At 39.7% G+C, this 20,509-nt stretch overlaps 1 protein-coding gene across 1 annotated transcript; it reads left to right on the top strand.

Annotated features, from left to right (window-relative positions):
• Positions 1-9,414: 9,414 nt before the first annotated feature.
• Positions 9,415-18,639, top strand: LOC145889287 (uncharacterized). Its single transcript, XM_082980222.1, has 8 exons — positions 9,415-9,559; positions 9,929-10,095; positions 10,916-11,119; positions 11,645-11,733; positions 15,886-16,083; positions 16,384-16,518; positions 16,600-16,713; positions 17,002-18,639. Exons 1-8 carry the CDS (start codon positions 9,493-9,495, stop codon positions 18,419-18,421), a joined length of 2,394 nt encoding a protein of 797 aa, XP_082836348.1. The 5' UTR covers positions 9,415-9,492; the 3' UTR covers positions 18,422-18,639.
• The last annotated feature ends 1,870 nt before the right edge of the window (positions 18,640-20,509 follow it).

The raw sequence follows: 20,509 nt of genomic DNA, 5'->3' as shown, positions 1-20,509 counted from the left end.
TTTACTATAACGCTCTCTTATCAATAAAAAGGTCAATGTTTTCCGCTTTAAAATACAATTAATGACAAAGAGTTGAATTGTGTTTAGCGCTACATTCACCAAGAGTCGATTTGTGTTAGGAATGCACAAAAACACGGATTTTCTAAATGCAATGTAAAACACAATTTTTATTGCATCAATTCGTGTCAATAGGAAAGATGTACTTTGCTACTGTTATCTGTACATTTTACTGTGATGTGTTTTCGATCTCCCCAAAAAAGTAAATATGCACCATGAGCACTTTTGCTTTTGAAAACCTCACCTACATTTGGGCAAAGGTATGTTTTTCGAGAATTGTAGTCATGTGCAGTTGCATGCATTGAAACATTTTATTTCTGAATAATTTTTTTGTGCGTTATATACTCATTGCATTATACGTATCCCTTATTCTCACATTACTCAACTGGAACTAACATCCATGTTTCGAAAAACATAACATTTTACGTCTGTATAATGCCAGAATAATTTATTTGGTTCAGGAATACAAAAGGTCAGTATCGATGTTAATCGTGTGAAGCGAGTTTACTCTTCGACTTCAACATCTTCCTCGATGAGTTCCAACTCGTCGGTGGCCATGTCGTCATCAGCTTCATTACCTTCTTCATCTGAAGTCATAAATGTTACATGACAAGATCATTTTATATTATGACAGTTCGTAAATATTTTATTATTAGTGAAACAATACGCTCATGCCTAATTTTACTGTGGAAACAGCTAAGTTTTTAAACTTACCTCCTCTCACACAACGCCTTCGTTGCCTGTACACATGTCGTCGTCGCCTGCTGTGAGCGTGTCGGCGACGTCGTCTGGCGCACCAATTGCCCTCAGATTCTTCAACCATGGTGTAGAGCACCGCAACAAGAAGGAGAGCGAGGAGAAGCTTGTTCATCTGCACAGGTGGTGATAAAAGTTTTACTCATTTCGTCTAACAAGCAGGCTTCACCTACCTTTAATGCTTATTTGTGTTGTTGACAAAATGAGCATCGAGAAGGTTTCACCCATGCATATTTGTACCCCGACGAACATATTGTACTGATGGGGCGCGTGGTAATTCAAGCGCACTATTTGTTAGGGCTTCCATGATTTTATTAGTGATTACCAGGAACCAACACAACCCGATCCTATTGAAAACACAATTAACTACCTCTTGTGCAACCGATTTCCAAACGTGAATCAAAACCGTGTGAATCCCATTCGTTCATGCGGCATCTGCTTGAACATCACAGTAAACATGTTTTTTTTGTTTTACAATGCAATCAAACACCATGTAAATATAGAACCAATTTGAAGAATCTAATTCAATCGTTGCACTCGAACCAATTTCATTTGATTTTTCGAGGCTTTGATTTTTGTTGTGTTGTTAATAAGATTTGTAGCGACACAAATATCCGTGAGTTGTCCCACGTTGAATCAGCAAATGTGAAAGGATATTTTGTGAAAACGTTCCGATAAAACTCATACTTCAGAATACAAAAACATGATCTCCAGTTATCGAATAAAAGAACAAATAATAAAAGGTGGCTTTTCGCAATCCATCGCCTATAAACATAAACCAACGTGTTTTCTTGCATGGCTGCACTAGTGTTTAATTCATGGAAAACCAGACCAAAATGCATGCGATCACAGACTTGGTTGCGTTATATTTGGATTATATAAGTTTTTGTCAAACATCGCATTTTTGAGTAAAAAAAATCCACTGTGTCTACTTATCTGATTGAGCCGACAATGATGTTCATTTGCAAAGCATTTGTCTGAGCATTTAACCTTTCTCCAAATCCACCATTGGTTACACACAGTTGTGGAACGAGCATATGTTAATGATTATCGATACCAGAAATCCTCGTGCAAAGGAAGTTGCAACATTTATTGCATCATCCGACTTATCGAGGAACAGTTGAAAATCATTCATGGAAGTTCAATTTACCGCATGTATCAGATAATGATGATGTGCATTTTAATTTCAGATAGTTAGTAAAGTTAACGAAGTCGTGGATGTACTGAAAAATATCAGCTACCCTTATACAACTAACTATAGAACGACTGTGAACGCCAATTTTACTGCATGTGTAACTCTGTTGCCATTGATCGGAATTATTTAAGGCGAAATGGAACCGTCAACATGTCACGATTAAATGCATTTTCAATAATTATATTCAATAAATTTCTAACTTACTATTACACTCTCGTATCTATAAAAATATCATTCTTTTTCGCAAAAATAATTTAATTCGTTATATTAAGCATTGCCCGTCCTGTGCGCTAAACAATATTTCAACATTTCTCAGTCCGAGTTTATTTGTGTTTTAAAAATGCTTGAAAAAATGTGTCGGATTTTCTAAATGCAAAAAAAATTACAATTTTTTTGCATCTTGTTCGAGTTAATTGGGAAGACGGGCTTTGCTACTGTCATCTGTACATATTACATAAAGTATGTTTTTGATATGCCAATAAAAGTTATTGGTGGAATATAAGCACTTTCGCCATGAAAAACCTCTCCTACGTATGGGAAAAGGTATTTTTTCTAGAATTGTAGTCATATACAGTTGCATGTATTGAAACATTTCATTTTGCTATAAATTTTGAGTCTGTTTTTTCTTATTGTATTGATCCCTTGTTCTCGCAATACTCAACTGAAACTAACTCCCATGTTTCGATGAAAATAACTGATCACGTCGGTATAATTCCAGGTAAGTTATTTGGTTCAGGAAAACAAGAGGTCGTTATCGTTGTTAATCGTGTGAGGCGAGTTTACTCTTCAACTTCAACATCTTCCTCGATGAGTTCCAACTCGTCGGTGACCATTTTATTATCAGCTTCTTCATCTGAAAACATAAAACGTTATATGACAAGGACAATTCATATTACAGTATCATTATTAGTGAAACAATGCAGAGTCCAATTTTACTGTGAAAACAGCTAAGTTTTAACTTGCCTCCTCTCACACAACGCCTTCGTCGCTTGTAAACATGTCGTCGTCGCCTGCTGTGAGCGTGTCGGCGACGTCGTCTGGCGGCACACGAGTGACCTTCAGATTCTTCAACCATGGTGCAGAGCATCGTAACAAGAAGGAGAGCGAGGAGAAGCTTGTTCATCTGCAATGCAAAGCACACAGGTGGTGATAAAAGTTGGACTCATTTCGTCTAACAAGCAGACTTTACCTACCTTTAATGCTTATTTGTGTCATGGACAAATTGAGCATCGAGAAGGTTTCACCCATGCATATTTATACCCCGACGAACATATTGTAGGGGTTGGGGCGCGTGGTAATTCAAACGCACTATTGGCTAAGGACTTCCAGGATTTTCTTAGTGTTTGCCAGGAACCAACACCGCCCGATCCCTTTGAAACACAATTAACTACCTCTTGTACAACCGATTTCCAAACGTGAATCAAAACCGTGTGAACTCGATCGGTTCATGTAGCATCTGCTTGAAAATAACAGTAAACATAAATATTTTACAACGAAAGCAAAACCACGTAAGCAGAAAATAATTCAATTGTATCCGATTGAATAATCAATATATTTTTCGATGAGTGTTTGGAGCATTTAAATGCATATTTTGCGTTTGTGGGTTGTATACCTCAGGTAATTTCCTGACTCTTTTGACACCAGAACAATGACAATTCTGCTAAAAAAAATTAAGCTTTACGGACATCGGAAATTACGCATTTATTTTTTTTTTAAGTTTTTTTTTAGGTGAAGCGTAAAAGCGAACTTATCACATATAGTTAACCGCGGAAAGGGAATTTTGTCTTCTATTTTCTTCCCAAAATTGTTCTACCTTGTCGCCCCCCCCCCTCGAAATCATTAAAAAATTCTTGCACAAACAGTGGTGTTGTTGTCCACGAATTAAACACACGTACGGCCATGCAAGAAACCCAATGTGGTTTAATGAAATATTCATTGATCAGGGAATTCGGTTTTCTGTTTTTCTTGCTTTTTCTCGGGTCACTAAAAGGTTGTTAATTTGTCTTGTTAATTTATGTTTCCATAACCCTTTACGTTGTGTCGCCCGGATTGAATTTCACCCCACGTTAATGCAGGGCATTTGATTCAACATGATTCTAAAACTGCATTTCTTTGCAGCAATTTTAAGGGCATCAATGCATTTGGGTTTTAAGTGTGTTTTCGTGGACTTAATTACATTTTATCAGGCCCATTATATTAAAAATGTGGGATTTTATTACTAAATACGTAGATTTTACACCACCAAATAGGCAATTCTATTGAAACAAAATATTTACAAAGAACCTTTCTGAAAGTTTACATGGAAGTTTAAGTGCTGACGTCTCCTAATATCATGCAAATTTTGCCCAAACACACAAACGGTTTTGTCAGTTTTAGGCAATGAATATTTTACTTGCAGCCCTTTATCTTTCCTATGATGTGTACAAATGCCATATTTCATGTTTGGAAGTTGATTGTATTTCCAACCTGGCAAACACTAGAGTAATCCTGGAAGTCCTAACCAACAGTGCGTTTGAATTACCACGCGCCCCATCAGTACAATATGTTCGTCGGGGTATAAATATGCATCGGTGAAACCTTCTCGATGCTCATTTTGTCAACAACACAAATAAGCATTAAAGGTAGGTGAAGCCTGCTTGTTTGTCGAAATAAATCAAACTATTATCACCACCTGTGTGCTTTGCATTGCAGATGAATGTGTACAGGCGACAGAGACGTTGTGTGAGAGAGGTAAGTTAAAAACTTTGCTGTGTTCATAAATATTAAAACAAACATATATACTAAATGTCATAATATAAAATGCTCTTGTCATTTAATATTTTATGTGTTCAGATGAAGAAGCTGATGAAGCTGATGACGACATGGTCACCGACTGGTTGGAACTCATCGAGGACGATGTTGAAGTTGAAGAATAAACTCGCTTCACACGATTAACAACGATAATGACCTCTTGTATTCCTGAATCAAATAAATTTCCATAATGTGATACAGATGTGATACGTATGACAAAAGTCTTTTGGCCACATATAGGTGTTGGTTTCAGTTGAGCAATGTGAGAATAAGGGATTGACAGCACATAAAATAAAAACACAAAAATATCGCGATATAAAATGTTTCAATACATGCAACTGCACATGACTACAATTCTCGAAAACATAGCTTTGCCCACATGTAGGTAAGGTTTGCCATAGCAAAAGTGCCCATGATGCATATATACGTTTATTGGGAACAAAAATTTATGTAAATAATATGTGTAAGTAGCAGTAGCAAAGCACGTATTTCTCAATAACTCCAACTGGATACAGTAATCTGTGATTTCCTTTGCGTCTAAAAAATCCGACACAGCTTTCAAGCATTCTCAACTCAAACTAACTCGGGCTGAGGCAAACTGAAATATTGTTTGATGCATTGGGCGGACAAATGTTATAATGTAGCTTTATTTTTAGCGAAAACCTTTCATTGATTACAGAATAAACAAGAAAATTATTACATATAGAATTTTGTTGCTTAACATCTTAATGTGATCACAAGGGTTACATATTAGTTTAAATGTGTTATATTGTATTTTTTTCCGATAGGAAGGTTAATCAATAAATCTTTGGAAATTTATGTTAAATGGCAACATTTAATTATTCGAGTATATTTGAAGTAAATTGTCGAGGTTTGTCTACCTTAAGGTATAAAGCAAATCTCCCAGATAAAATTTGTCAAATAAAAGTGTATCAAAAAAATGAGTAACAAGATGATTATTTAAAATGGAACAATTGTGTGCATTTTACATTTTCGATTTCAAAACAGAAGATGATTAGAAATGCATTTAATCGTGACATGTCGACGAATCTGATTTTGCGTTAGATAATACCGACCAATGGCAATAGATTCACGCAAGCAGTATAAAATTGTATTTCTATAGTCAGCTGTGCAATAGTATAGCTTATAAATTATATTTCCCGTATGTGAACGACTTTATTAACTTTATTGACAATCCGAAATTAAAAACCACATCATCATCATCTGATACATGCGGTAGATTCAACTATCCATGAGTGATTTCCAACTGTTCCTCGATAAGTCGGAAGAAGTAACAAAAGTGGCAACTTCATTTGCGCGAGGATTTCTGGTATCGGCAATCTTTGACATATGCTCGTTCCATAACTGTGTGTTACCAATGGTGGAATTGGATCAGGGTAAAACGGTCTAAATTAATTCTCAAACTTGACATAATAGTCGATTTAACATCCAAGCACCTACTAAGTATACTGAATTCTATATTGATATATTTAACGTATAGCACCCCTGCACAGAAGCAAAACGCCCATTTCATATGATTTGCATAAAGCAAACACATGTTTTTAATATAATTTTCGTTTAGCTGAAATACAAAATGAGATTAAGTTGGTCCCTAAGTTGCCGGTGTCAATAATAAAATGCACGTGAATTCGTAGCAAAGATGATGATTGATGAAAAATTTATGTTCGCAATAGAGTGTTGAAGATTTATTATGAGAAAAAAAATTGGGTATCGACTTACTGGCAAACCTCTTTTGAAAATTCGACTTTCGTGAAAATAAAAACCAGGAAGGTGTGATTAGGGTACGGCCTCTAAATGATGTCGTGTTCCCGGAAGCCATTAGAGTTTGCCTTGTAAACCTTGTGCGGTGAAAGCCTGAGATAGGGATGGAAGTGCAAACGTTGTACAAACCCAATTGGAATGCCCACTCTCGCTTTCTTATCAGTTTGGCTGATTACAAGCGCGTCCATAGAAGTTTAGCAAACCTATTTATTCTGGAGCTGCGGTTCGGCCTTTGAAAACTCTCCCCGGCGCGAAAAAGGCATGTGCAAATACATGAGTGCGCGTTCCAGTAAACAAACGCAGTGCCACTTGCCAGGCTTGCTCTGTACTACTGCTGGATGTACAAACTTGCCACGCAAGTGTAAATGCACTTTGCGCGTTTTGTCATTCTTGTGTGAAGTGTGGTTCTCCTGGCCGGTATTTCGTTGTGTTGTTAGGCCATTAGCACAGAAGCGCTTGGGTTTCGTCCTTGGTTGGACACAGCAAACGGATAGTGCCTATAGTCTATCTTTCAGCCTATTATCGAGCAGTCAGTTTATTCAGCAGGGAGTGCTCAGGGCAACAGGTTGTAAAACAAACGGCACGTCCATTCGCCTATGTCAAGGCAAACACGACAGGATAAACGGATACGCTCCAAGCGCTGGTTACTGTAAACAAGTTTTTAATAGAAACTCCATGTTTAGAGAGACCAATATGTTAGCGATCTCTGAATAAACATATTTCATGTTCTAGCAGTTCTTAAAACAAGACTGTGTACCCGGTAGACGTTACCATTAGTATTCGTACCCGGTAAGCATCGAACCTGATTGTAAAAGCCGTCGTATGTGTGGCAAATGTGGCCTTTCACGGCAAGCGCCTTTTCTGTGTCAGTTGGTGTTTGTTCATGTGTCAGACGGTCAAGTTGCAACAATAGCAGGAACGGCGGTCATCGGTTTGCTGCGAGTTGAGACTAAGTGGCACATCTCTCTGTTTGCAAAGAGTTTTGTTTTTGCGTGCCAAGATATGTAGATTTCTTTGTACAACCTACAGGCATAAACCAGGTAATGCGTTGCAAAGGTATCGACGTGAGTTTTAAAGTCTTGATCATATATTACCTAAATTAGAAAACACACCCTTCGAAAACTAGAGAACCTTGGAATTCAATCAATAAAATTGTCTTGTGGGGACGGATAGAAACAAAATTGCTAGCACCCATTTCAAAACGGTAACACTTTACTCACAACTACCGAAAGTGTGTTTTTCTACTAGATTCGTATTAACAGCCGCGCTCTCATTCACATGCCAGTGGGAGCCAAGTGTATAGTAGGTCACGCAGCGTAGGTCTGCATTGTACGAGGTGCGCAGGAACAAAACAGCAAGCTGGTAATTTGACTTCGGAAAATTGTACGTCACTGCGGTGGTCGCTGCGCATTTGTTGCGGCGATTATATACGGAGAGAGATGCGCGATCCCCGTCACTCGCGATGACCCAGGGCTTCCTTGCGAAACAAAAAACGACCACATTTTAGAAAGGTGTTTGGGATGTAATGCAATGCATTTTTTCCACGCCCATTTTGGAGTATATAATATACAGCGCGTTGCTGTTTTTGGTACTTACGCGAGTTCCACTAAAAGATTTGGCTAATCTAGGACCTGGTGTAGTAGGTTTATCTTAACCAACAGGCAATTTGGTTCCGAATCACGCGCCGAATCAAGGGGCTATAATATCGAACTAACACCAATAGCAGCTTTAGGTACAAAAGAGGATTAAACTTGTTAGAAAATACTCATGAGATTGCGTGAAGTCAGATGCGGGAAATATTATTATTATTTTGTCTTTAGTTAGCTGCAGATTATTCGGTAGTTAGCTGTAAGTATTTACTATTAAATGGCACTTGACTGTCGCAGGTTTGTGTTGATTACAGTTGCTAATTATCAAGCAGACGGTTGAAGTCAGTGAACACACACGCTCATTGACTGTCAGCGCCAAGTTGATAAACCAGAGGATGTAGCGAATTGTACAAACCGCTCGTTATATTCCATTATTGATTTGGAAATTTGCATTAGACACGGTACGCAGGCGTTTCCTTATAATCTTTTGTGTCCAAGATTGAATGCTTGGCCGGCCGACCATTGGTGTAAAGCGACAGGATGGTGCTGCAGGATTTCGACCCTAATCGCATTAACACGGATAACGTCTGGCCTTTTGTCCTGCTTTTTGCTTTTCGCAACTTCACTTTTACTTGGCGACGAAAACAATTTCACGAATTTAATGTGCGTTTTGCCAATAGCGGTTTACAAGCCTAGTTTTTTTGTTTGTCATTTCCAAGATTTCAATGCAGGTAAGCAAGAAGGGTTTAGTTATGCTGCTAATTCGTTAACACGAGCCTGCACTGTGGGTCATAGTGTGTTGGTTTATGAATGTTAAACTCAAATTTCTCCGAGGTAGTAACTGTACATAGTGCTAAAATGATTGGGAATTATTAGTTTACAGTAACAGCTAAGTGAGCTTGTTGGTTGATTCTAATCTGTACAACTATCCCCTACCGTATAGCCACCAGAGCATGCCAAACAATTAGTCCGCATTGCAAGTTTGCTTTGGCCTGTGATTGATTAAATTAGGTCGATAATAGGAGGCGTTACAAAGACCGAACAATCAATACAGGTTTATTTTTCCTTGGTCCTGGGCCCGCCATGCTGCTATGAAACCGACGGCATGACTGTATTAATTTGATTCTCTTTTTGCCTTATATTATTATGCTGTTTATTATACATAATGGTGACGGTGTTTTCTTGCTAGTCTAATATTGTTAAACGAATGCCTAAATACATGATTACTTTTCAATAAAGGTATAGACACTATTGTTCGGAAATATACCACAAGTAGATATAGAACGCTTTTCTGTTAATACACAACCCCAGTGTGACGGAAGAATGAAAATACCAGTGCGTTCAAACGACGACAGTCACGGAAAAATGCGGGAAGATACCGATAAAGCGGGTATGTGGAGTTGAATTGTTGTCACGAAATTGAAACTTAATTCTCGTCAAATAAATATGACTGTAGATAACTACATAATTTGAGTTACCTGAGAAAGAAAATAAACAACATTTAGTGATGTTTTCGCTAAATGTTGTTTATTTTCAGACAAGGCCTTTGCTTCGACATATTTTTGAGCTGCAGACAAGGCCTTTGCTTCGACATATTTCAGGTCTTATCAGTGTAGCTTTGGCGGCTGTGCGGTGCTTCCTCTTTACATTGACTTTACAGACTACACCGATCCAACATAGTTCGAGACACTTGTCTGCAGCTCACTAAAAACCTCAATTAAAAATTAAAAAAAAATGTATTAAAAATATCGAATCGCAGACGCAAAACTGAACAAGAAGTTTGATGCAAATGCAAATGACTTGGAGGTTGAACAAGAAAACTTTCCGCACTACAAGCGAGTTTCGGACTACTTGCTTGGATCCTGTATCGGCGAAGGGTCCTTTGCAAAAGTGAGAGTTGGTTTCCACTGCCCCACCAAGGAAAAGGTACCAATGTGCTTGTTTTTTTTGTTGACATTGACAAACAGTTTTAATTTACATCAGTTGTACAGAAGCTCAATTAGTGTTGGGACAAATTTTGTCTGGGGTGATGCGGGTTGTTGACTGTTGGATTTGTCACTTTCCTTTTCCCTAGGAGTGTCAAATTACCGTGCTGCCAAATGCGTGAAAGAAAGGTCAAGGGATCAGTTGTCAGGACTTGTCGCGAAATTTCGTCTACGCAATAATGAACAACCAAACAGCGACCTTCATGATGTCCCTCTAAATTATTAATTTAATTGCTCGATGGTTATGCGTTGCGCTAACTCCTAAAAAATTATAGAATTTTATATGCATGCGGTTGTCTCAAACCATTAGGACCTGCAAGAAAGAAGCAACATATTTTGTTTGCAAAAGCTTTACTTTTATTTACCTACACAGCTACTGTTGGTGCTAATTAGTCTGCTTTGCGCAAAGCTCCATTAAACAAATTTAATCTGCGACGGCCTGTCCTTGCTAAATCCGACAATGTTTGCTAATCCGTTTATATACAACTGTATGCAACAAGCAACTTAGAGACTTAATCACAGACAATTGCCTGCAAAGTAAAAACTCGTACAGTCACATGTATAAAGTTTTGAAGTCGTAGTAAATGCATAATTTGAATTCGTTCCTACACCAAAATTTCATCAACCAAAAATATATTTTAGCCACAGATCAACAGATAATGAAACGAAAAACCTTATTTTCAACTTTTTTATATATTTGGGGCTAAGGGCATATTTTCTGCGTGGGAAATTTACGATACTCAATTACTGTATGCTTACAGGTCGCCATCAAGGTCATAAACAAGGCCAAGGCAAAGAAGGACAGCTACGTATACAAGAACCTTCATCGCGAGGGCAAGATTATGCAGATGATGCGTCATCCTAACATTGTCCAGGTATTCGACATCCTGGAGACGGGAAACAACTACTACCTCGTCACTGAACTGTGCACAGGTGGCGAGCTGATTGAAATTGTCACCGAGAAGGTATTTTGGAGCGACTAAATGTGTTACTGCGCATGTTAACATGTTATAGGCTGGGAGGTTTGTTTATGTGTTGATAAGCGGCCCGGTTGTATGTGGAAACTTTTGGCCGTGGCTCTCGTCAACTTCTTCCATAATACAGACTGGTACATAGTCAAACTGTTGCCAGTATAGTATTGTACCTTCCCTGTTTAGGCATTTCAATGCTTAAGTATAAGAATATGAAAGTTTTTTTATGGCGTGCAATTCTGTCAAGGACAAATCAATGCTAAACGCTGCAGTTAAATTTGCAGAGTTCGTAAGCTCTTGCCCATGAAACTAAATGCTAATGAAAATGTGCTATTATGCTAATGGAAGTGCGTAGCAAATCACATGCAATTATCTAGGGCACAAAACTATACGTATGTGGATTGCTGTTAGCCAGCAAGCTTAGGCAGGTCACCCACTAGCGAACAATGGATCCAGCCTACGAACTTAGCAGTATTGATTTTGCGGCTTGTGTAATAAAAGTTACTTGTCTGCTTCCAGGGTTCGTTGCCAGAGACGACAGTTCGACGTTACACAAGCCAATTGGTCCACGCTGTTGCCTACCTTCACGACAAGAACATCGTCCACAGGTAATTTGGCCTATTCAACACTTTTCTCCAAATCTACATTAACTCTCAAAAATTTGTTGATCCGTTCTTATCAACCTTATGGAGTTTACCATCAATTTATTACAACCATAATTTGCGTGGAAGTTTCCATGTCCTTCGTGAACATTTTTCCGAATTTCTCGTCCAAACTTAGATCGTTATAAAAGGGTTAAATCGTTGAAGCAGGCCGGGAAATACGGGGAACTCAGATTACTTTTTTCCATTTTACTTTAAACTGGTAACTTTATTACCGTACTCGGGGGGGAGAGGGGGCATGGGAAGGCTGCCATCGTAAACTTACCTTGTGCAAACTGTGGACAAGGAAGCAAGGCGCCCAAAAGATGTCGACCTAAGGTCACAGTGGGTTGTAAAATCTTAATCGCTTGGCGGCACACTTTCGGCACAAAACAGTGGCGGGTAATTGCGGTGACCATTGTCTTAATCCATCATAACTGGGCAACAAAGGAATTTCGCAACGCATACGAATTATCGTACAGGTTGCCATCACTGTGTGAATAACCAATAGTAGTGATTTTGTTGAAGCAAATGTGTATTTGCTGTACATTACAATCAGCATGCAACTTACAGTCTAGACATGTTCGCCACATGCACATCGCAAACGTCATATTGCCCGTGGGAGGGGAGCTGATATTTTCCACCGGGCAGAAAGGGCTTCGCGGCCGTCCTTTCTAATCAGCTTGTTTCTGGAATTAGTCGGGCTTATCGCGAAGCGGATTAGTTACGTCATAATGGTAACTACGGCAACATTTGATAGACGGCCGGCATCGTGTTGCGATAATCTTTGGGCGTGCTGTGATCCACGTTCTTCCAAACAGGGTCTTAACAAGAGTTTGAGGATGTGAAAAGTTTTGGTGAAAGTTCGCTAATCACTGTTCACAACATATTGTGTGGATTCCTTCATTTGAAGTTATTTTTAGGGGGTGGCAAATCATATCGTTGTTTTCCCGATAACTGTTAGTTTCCATAGGTTTGGAAATCTATTCGGCGCGTACAGATAATTATTCTACCATAGCACTAGTTGGCGCATTTAATCACCGCATAGTATTACTTAACCGCCAACAGTTTTATTGCGGCCTGCTGATGGAAGGCTTCTTTTGTTTTACCGACTAAAAATAGACGCTACCCACTCCATCCCAGCAATTAAAAAGATAACACGGACTTAACTGAAAGCCTTCCTGCATTAATCAACAAATACCATGACTAAAACCGCGAGTACAACGCGGCTCTGACATAGCTCGTGGCTTTATGCTATAATTATTGACGTGGTTTCGTAGGGTGATTATTTTCCGCACTGATGCACAATATTGAACCCATAGTATATATGAACATCATCAGGACGTCCCAATTCGACGAGGGTGTTCTCTCGAGACGTAGTATTCGTATGTATTGGCATTATGGTAAAGATACGAAAATCACCGTTCAATTTTGTTTATTGAGCCTGGGCGTTGCTCGCACTGCGGTGTGGAACACACATTTTGAAGCGATACCGCGGCTCTCAATACTTAGATGCAGACACTTTCCTCCTTTTGACATAGTCATCGTCGACGACACCATGTTTGCTCTTTAGGTTTTACTATTTCGAAGCTGGGCGCGCCCTTACAGGCCCCTTAACCTGTCTCATTAATGACCTGCGGCTAATGCTTTTTATATCGTAACCTACAGGGGGTAGCAAACATTTTATTTCCATAAACTATGAACTATAGCTCATATGACAAGCCGTCGGACTGGAAGTTTCCGAGTTTATGTATCAAATATCTAATATATTGGACTTTTATTGCGAGGTCACAATTTGGACTCTAAGCCTCATTTCCATAAGCGTGTTGGGAAGATTCGATGCTATTCTGTTACCAATTAAAATTACATGTCGATCGAATGGTAATGTTTTGGGCGGGGCAACATTTATGAATAATGTATTCCGTGCAAACATGTGTTGCAGGTCAAAAGGTTGTTTGTTGAGCTGCACCATAAATGTAAATGCACCCGAAATTTGCCAAAAAACCATATCTTCTTATGTACAAGCAGGGCGTCGATTTTTTATTGCGTGTCGAACATCTCGAGTAGTAAAAATGTCGTATTTAACTAACGCATGAGAACGACCAGGCCTATTACAATTAAAAGATTCTTGTACTTACATGAGTTTACAATACACGTTGAAATAACGACAAAACAATTACTTTTGCAAGATGTAGGCTGCTATGTCTCTTTTAAGGTCCGATTGAACGAAAAATGGCACTAGTTTCGTAACAATGCAACATATGTTCGGTCACAATGCCACGTGTTCGGTAACAATGCTCCATGTTTGGAAACAATGGTTAGTTTATCGCGCTTATTCGCTGAACGTTAAACCAAATGTTGGTCGCTGAACGCTAAACCAGGAGCTGGTAACCTTTCAGTTAAGTGCTATTGTTCAATAATGACTCGAAATCCAAATTTTTACCCAAATAATTGTTTGCGGTTTGAAATTAAACGAGTTATACCGGCACCAACATCTGCGAACCACTTTTGCCACCAGCATGTACTGCAAAAATTGTCAACTACATGTTAATGGGAGAATCGTTGGCGTCCAATCTTCGAAAAAAGAACACTAGTCAGATCGATGTGAATGTTGCAAGATTGGCGTGACCGATATGTTACGCTAAATTAAGTTGTGAAAGTAATTCAATATATGGACTTTTGTAGATAACAAAGCGTTGTTCTGTTCGTGGTACTGCATATCGGTAATTTAGAATTTATTCACGCCGCCCGTGTCAAACAGTGGCGTCGCGTGTCGAACACTTAGAATGGCGAAAAAGGCATAAATCGACACCCTTTGTACAAGGCGTGTGTTTATCGCTAAAAAAATACTATATGGTTGTCGGACGTAGGAAAAAGCAAGCACGGTTTTCAGCTACAAAATCTGATAAAATATTGACTCAGGCGATATTGAAAGTGGTGTGAATTTCGTGCCTGGCCATAAAGCACTTTCAGAGGATGGTTGTGAAATTGCAATTTTCTTTACAATCCGCTAAAATGCTTTGGTTTCGGCTACTGGCGTCAGTGAAGGTTTATTTTGTCTGGAGACCTTGACATTGTATGTAACTGCCGTAAGACGGAGGTTTTAAATTTTTCGTAGACCCTCAATGATTATGGACTACACAAAGACCACTTTGTGTTTACTGACAAAAGATACAACACCCTTACATCAAACATATCAAGTTTAAAATCACCAAACCTTCTCTGTTTGTTTCCAACGGGAGTATGAAAATACACTACATATAAATGTGTTACACATATCATTCTTTGCGCCCCAAGGATGCCAAAGTTAGCCACCCATGATATACATACGTCCAGGACAGCGCTGTTATACAATACATTGTGTATATCGTACCTTGTGTATGTACGTTCGTATATACAGGCAAGCATATCGGGTATTGAACACGCTCCACAAACGAAGAAGTGCCGAAGTATTTACATTGCGCTGTAACCGATCGCGGAATCTATCTCCTGTCCTTGCGTGCCAGGTCGTCAAACAACGTTGCTTTATTACATGTTGATTCAAGATTTGCAAACACGACGAGTTGCCACGAAGCAGTCGCGGGCCGGCCTTAGCAACCTACCCGACCTTACGCGATAAAACAAGGGCCGTTTTAAAGCGCCGTAAATTTTGATCTGGATTGTTTCTGCCATGTTTGGATGTGTTTTATGTGAACATGAAAGGGAGATCGTGTTGACGTGGTTCTGAACAAACGATTTAGTTTTTCGAGCGTTTTTCGACGTTTCGAACCTCGAAAGTCCAAAACAAGGGCTTGAAACTCGATTTAATGTATTGTGGACATTCAGCAAGTTTGTCGAACAAATAGCGCATAAACACATCAGGACCAGTTAATGATTAGCAAACATTAGTCTTTGGCTAAAACTGCACTTGATTGAAATCACATGTAACGGTGAGTCAGTTAACACAACTACAGCAGCATATACGTTTCAAACAGAAATACTCTCCATTGAAGGTTGTAGTAATTCAGTTCACGCGAATTACGCAGCATTAATATTGCCTATTTACTATTTTTAAAGATACAAACGAACCAAAAATTAAACTAAAACAGCAAAAATCATAACCGAGTTATTTTTTCGCAGAGATCTGAAAGTGGAAAACATCCTTCTCGACAGCGAGGACAACATCAAGATAATCGACTTCGGGCTGAGCAACACACTCACACAAGAACAACGCCACAACTCGTGCCCTCTTACCACGCAATGCGGGAGTCCAGCCTATGCCGCACCGGAGCTATTGGCGAAGAAACCCTACGGACCGAAAGTCGACGTCTGGTCAATGTAAGTCAAGTATATAGATTAGGCAAAGTTAGTCGGGATGTACGGTGCTGTAGCCAATGAATATGTTTAAGTTTATTCAAGTAATGTACGTATATTTAACTGATGTCGACGCGTCATGATTTCATTTTCTGATTGTATGATTGGTTGCTGACATAAGCTAAACTGGCCATAAAACACTGCTGTAAACCAAAGCACCTCCAATAAACATGTCATATTCTCTTGTTCTAAATTTATCCATACACCTTTGATTGTCAAATTAAAGTGAAAGGCAGACCAATGTAATTTAATGTCGTTTTGCAGAGGAGTCATCACGTTCGCGCTTCTGGCCGGGAAACTGCCGTTCACCGTCGAGCCTTTCAATATTCCGAAACTTTGCAGCAAAATGCAACGCGGGGAAATGAATCCGATTCCTGCCTCGGTCTCAACCCAATGCAGGTGTGACAAGAAAAACAACCTTTAATGACCCTAAATCTTCTTTGACTTAAAACCAAAATATTTAACATCACTTTGTCACAGAATCTTCATCCGAAAGCTGCTCCAACCTTATTACCCACAGCGCCCGTCTATTTCCGAAGTGGGGAGAATGAAGTGGGTGGCAAACTGTCCTTCCATCGACAAGCATCTGAGAACGTAAGTGCTATAGTTCCGACAGGAAAAAAAATACAATTTTTAACGGGAACAAGGATTGTACTACTATCCATCTGATATCCACAAAACTGTACCAAAAACAAAGATTTTAACCATTCATTGTAATTTCTGAAATGTATTACATTTTTATTGCATTCTTGTGGATTTAAACCTCTATGGTCTGGAAATTAATTTTCTGTGTTCTTAAAACGTCACACGTTTCTCCAAACCGTAGTTTGCGATCAACAAAAAATATAGTTACAAGACAGTTGACGCGTGAATATTTTACAGGGATCTATCTTTCTCGCGACGCTACAGCGTCCACACGCCCACCCTCAGATTCAACTCGTTGGTCATCAAAGAGATGGAAAGTTCCCTTGGATTCAGCTGTGTTGATATTATCCAGTGCGTCCAGAAAAATCGGCCAGGACCAGCGCTGACCACTTACCACCTTCTCTTGCGCAAAAAGTTGGAAGAAAAAGCAAAGAAACGTGCCTCAAAGCATCTCGTCAACGACATTCGTCACCAAATAGACGCGGAGGTCAAGGACAAAGCGGTTAAGTCCGAAACACCAGTGAAGGAGATGAGATTGGGAGTCGCGGCACCTGTAGAAAAAGTCGAATCATTTCGCAAGGAAAACAACCACCAAGACACAAGTTACGACGCTTCACAAAACCACATTTTGTCTCCACGCCGAGACGCAGTTGAAGCTACCAAAGGTGCGGATCGACCTTCAGCGGTTGCTGCTTCGACGCCTCAAAACGCGACGGTAGGTCAACGTGAAATCGGTTTGAGGATCGACATCGCCCCCGAGCACACTTCCAAGAAATCTGAGAAGTGTCCAAAAGAGCTTTTCAGCGCTCAGCACTTGGAGGCAAGCAAGGAGTTGGCATCTCCACCTGTCGTGCGTCGCGGTGATGGCACGGAGGTGAAAAACCTCATTGCCAACATGCGGCGCAATCGCGAGGCTTTAGAGAAGAAGCAGCGAGTCGGTCAGAAGGCTGAAAGTAAGACAGAAGATGTGACCAAGGTGCGTGATGTTGGAGACTCGCCTTACAAAGAGGCACTTTGGACGACCGACCGCCCGTTCCGACCACTTTCAATACGAAGACCGAATCCCAAATCCACACAAGTGCCGAGTCGTCCATCCACAACCGGACAGACGCACTCGACAGAAGACGAAATAGATCCTGTAAGCTCGCCGAGACCCCTGTCTCAAAATGGGGCAGCGGCAAAGCGCCCCAGTAAAGTCTTCGCTCACCGCAGAAGCCTTTTTTCACAAGCGTCAGCTAAGCCCTCTCGCTACACTCCTGACTGGCTGAAATATCGTGGGGAAGAAAAGGTGCACACCGCACTTCCGGCTATTGTTAACAAGGAAAGCCAAACCGCCGCAAGGCCTTTTGCCAGGACTCTTTTTCCCAGTACCAGCAGGGATCGTGACACCCGGCATTCTTTGCCAGCGCACGTCCCAAGTGGTGGCGTCACCGTTTCTGCAACCAACCGCACGCGAAATGGAACCACAGTTCGCGAACAAGACCACCTTGTCGTTAATCGCACAAAACTTGGTTACTACGTCACTAAAAACGACAAGGTCACCTCCCCTCCTGTTTCAAGACCCAAGAAGGTCATTTCAGAGCCTATCGCCGCCGCAATTTCCTATTTAACCTCCTCTAAAAATCGTAACGCTAGAAGAGACAAAATGGCCTATTAACTCGCTTAAAATCTTAATCAATATTTTTCAATATTTTCCGTCATTGGGTTTACGTTATGCACACGAGCTCGCTTTCTTTGTAGGATAAAATGCTTCTTTTCTGAGAAACCTATTTGCCACTATTACTTCTGAGCCATTATTTTATCTTTTTTTGTTATTATGTATTATTTCAGCCACTGTTTTCCCTCCGTTTAGCGTCGGTTTTTCACTGTTACTTGATTCGCTTCCACAGTATTTGTTTGTTATACAATAGTCTGTATACTTTTCCTGTAGTATATGTAATTTATCTTAATTTAGCAGTGCTTAGAGTTAGACGGAGACAGGACTTGATACACAATATCATTATACGGGGGTCGCAGGCCATGCAATGATTCGGAGTTTAGACAAAAAGAAAATCTGCTCAAACATTTTAAATCAATTGTAATTTCGTTCCTACGTGGTTGGTAGGGTCGCATTCGAGGAAGAGATGACAGGCGCCCACCAGAAAACGTAGCGAAAAACGGGATGTAAGCAATAAAACCCCCTGGAAAACACACAGGGAAACAATTTGTGAGCTGTAAATGCGATGGGCTTACATAAAGATGAACCCGAACGTGAAAATATTAATTGAGCAGTAAAAGGTTAGTCAGTTGAAAATTGAATGTTGGATACATCAACAATATATGTATATCTTAGTTGAATTCTAATCAAGCAGCATACAAACTGGAAGCCGAGTGGTAAAATTACAATCTCGCTAAGTAAGTCAAGCGATATTCGAGGAAGTTGTCCACGTTTCGAGATGTGTTTCTGTAATCGCACTGTACCGTGTATGTGATGCTTTGCCGACAACCCTTTCAGGGATGAACGTGACTTATTGACCTTTACGGAATACATTAACCCGAAACCAGCTTGATAGTTTGATTATTTCTCACCCTTTGAACAATTCGCTGCCGTTTACAGCCACACAGTTTCGCATGTTTAGCGATTTTTAACAGACGCGTAAACGTTGTAACGAAAATTCGGATTAAGACAATTCCCTAGGATTTAACCATATTTAATTTATAAACCCTTGTCTTGCACAAGTTCTAACTCTGCGACAGTTAATATGACGTAACACGCAACATGCGGAAGCAGGTATATTTCGGGAGGCACTACTAATAACAAAGCTTTGCTTCATCGCGAGCGTGCAACTTGACACAGAATCCGCAAACAATTTTAGCGCTAAGCTTCAATTTGTCTTGTGTCACAACCTGTTAAGGCTTTTTGCGCAAGGCAGGATTGGTTTTAAACTCCAGTTTGCAATTAAGCACAGAGAAAAGATTTTTGTGAATCGTAACCGCGTTAAAAGTACCTGTGTTTAAACTGGATTGATATAGCGGCCGTTTCTTGAACTTTAAAAACTGCTCCTAATATGATGTAGCCTATAGTAATTTAATTTTGTGTACGTGGCACTTTTGTGCGGTTGTCAACTAATATGTTATTTGCAACCTAATATGCATATCTGTAAAAAGTACTTTACTGATCACAGTTGTTGTTGTGTACTTTGGAATAATTTGAAACGATGGTTTCGCGAAATCCAGCGTTTATTTGGATCCTAACTGTAAGCATGGGATTGTTTTTTGATGGAAAAACTGTACTAGGTAAGACAAATCACACTCTCCTACGGTTTGATGCGCCAATAGGTGCAAAACATCCTCAAGCAAAATTAACTGTACAAAATGTCTGTTTTCAACAATATATACATCCCACTGGGCTCAATATTGACCTAAATATTTCGGTCTTGGAATCATTACTCTTTAATTGCGGAATTGAAAATAATTGTAACTCTTTGCTTACTTCACAGGTTTACCACCACAAAGGAATATGTCGCTGTGTGATAGCTCCGTCAGCACAAGTAATTTTGCCATAAATAACCATCGTGTCATTTTTGTTTGCATTTTCATATAAGGATTTTGTGATGGATAACTTAAAAACGATGTTTCAATCTCAATCGCATGTTATATGCAATAACACCATGTTTATCATTAGCAAGCATATTTACAACCTTTTGGCAGCGATTGCTGCAAGATACAAAGTCTTAGACAGTCCCAAAAGTTTTAAAGATGCCAG

This window comes from Ascidia mentula, chromosome 2 (genome assembly GCF_947561715.1).
Source record: "Ascidia mentula chromosome 2, kaAscMent1.1, whole genome shotgun sequence".
Lineage (NCBI taxonomy): Eukaryota > Metazoa > Chordata > Ascidiacea > Phlebobranchia > Ascidiidae > Ascidia > Ascidia mentula.
The sequence above is the reverse complement of the archived record's forward strand: the minus strand, read 5'-3'. Positions and strand labels throughout refer to the sequence as shown.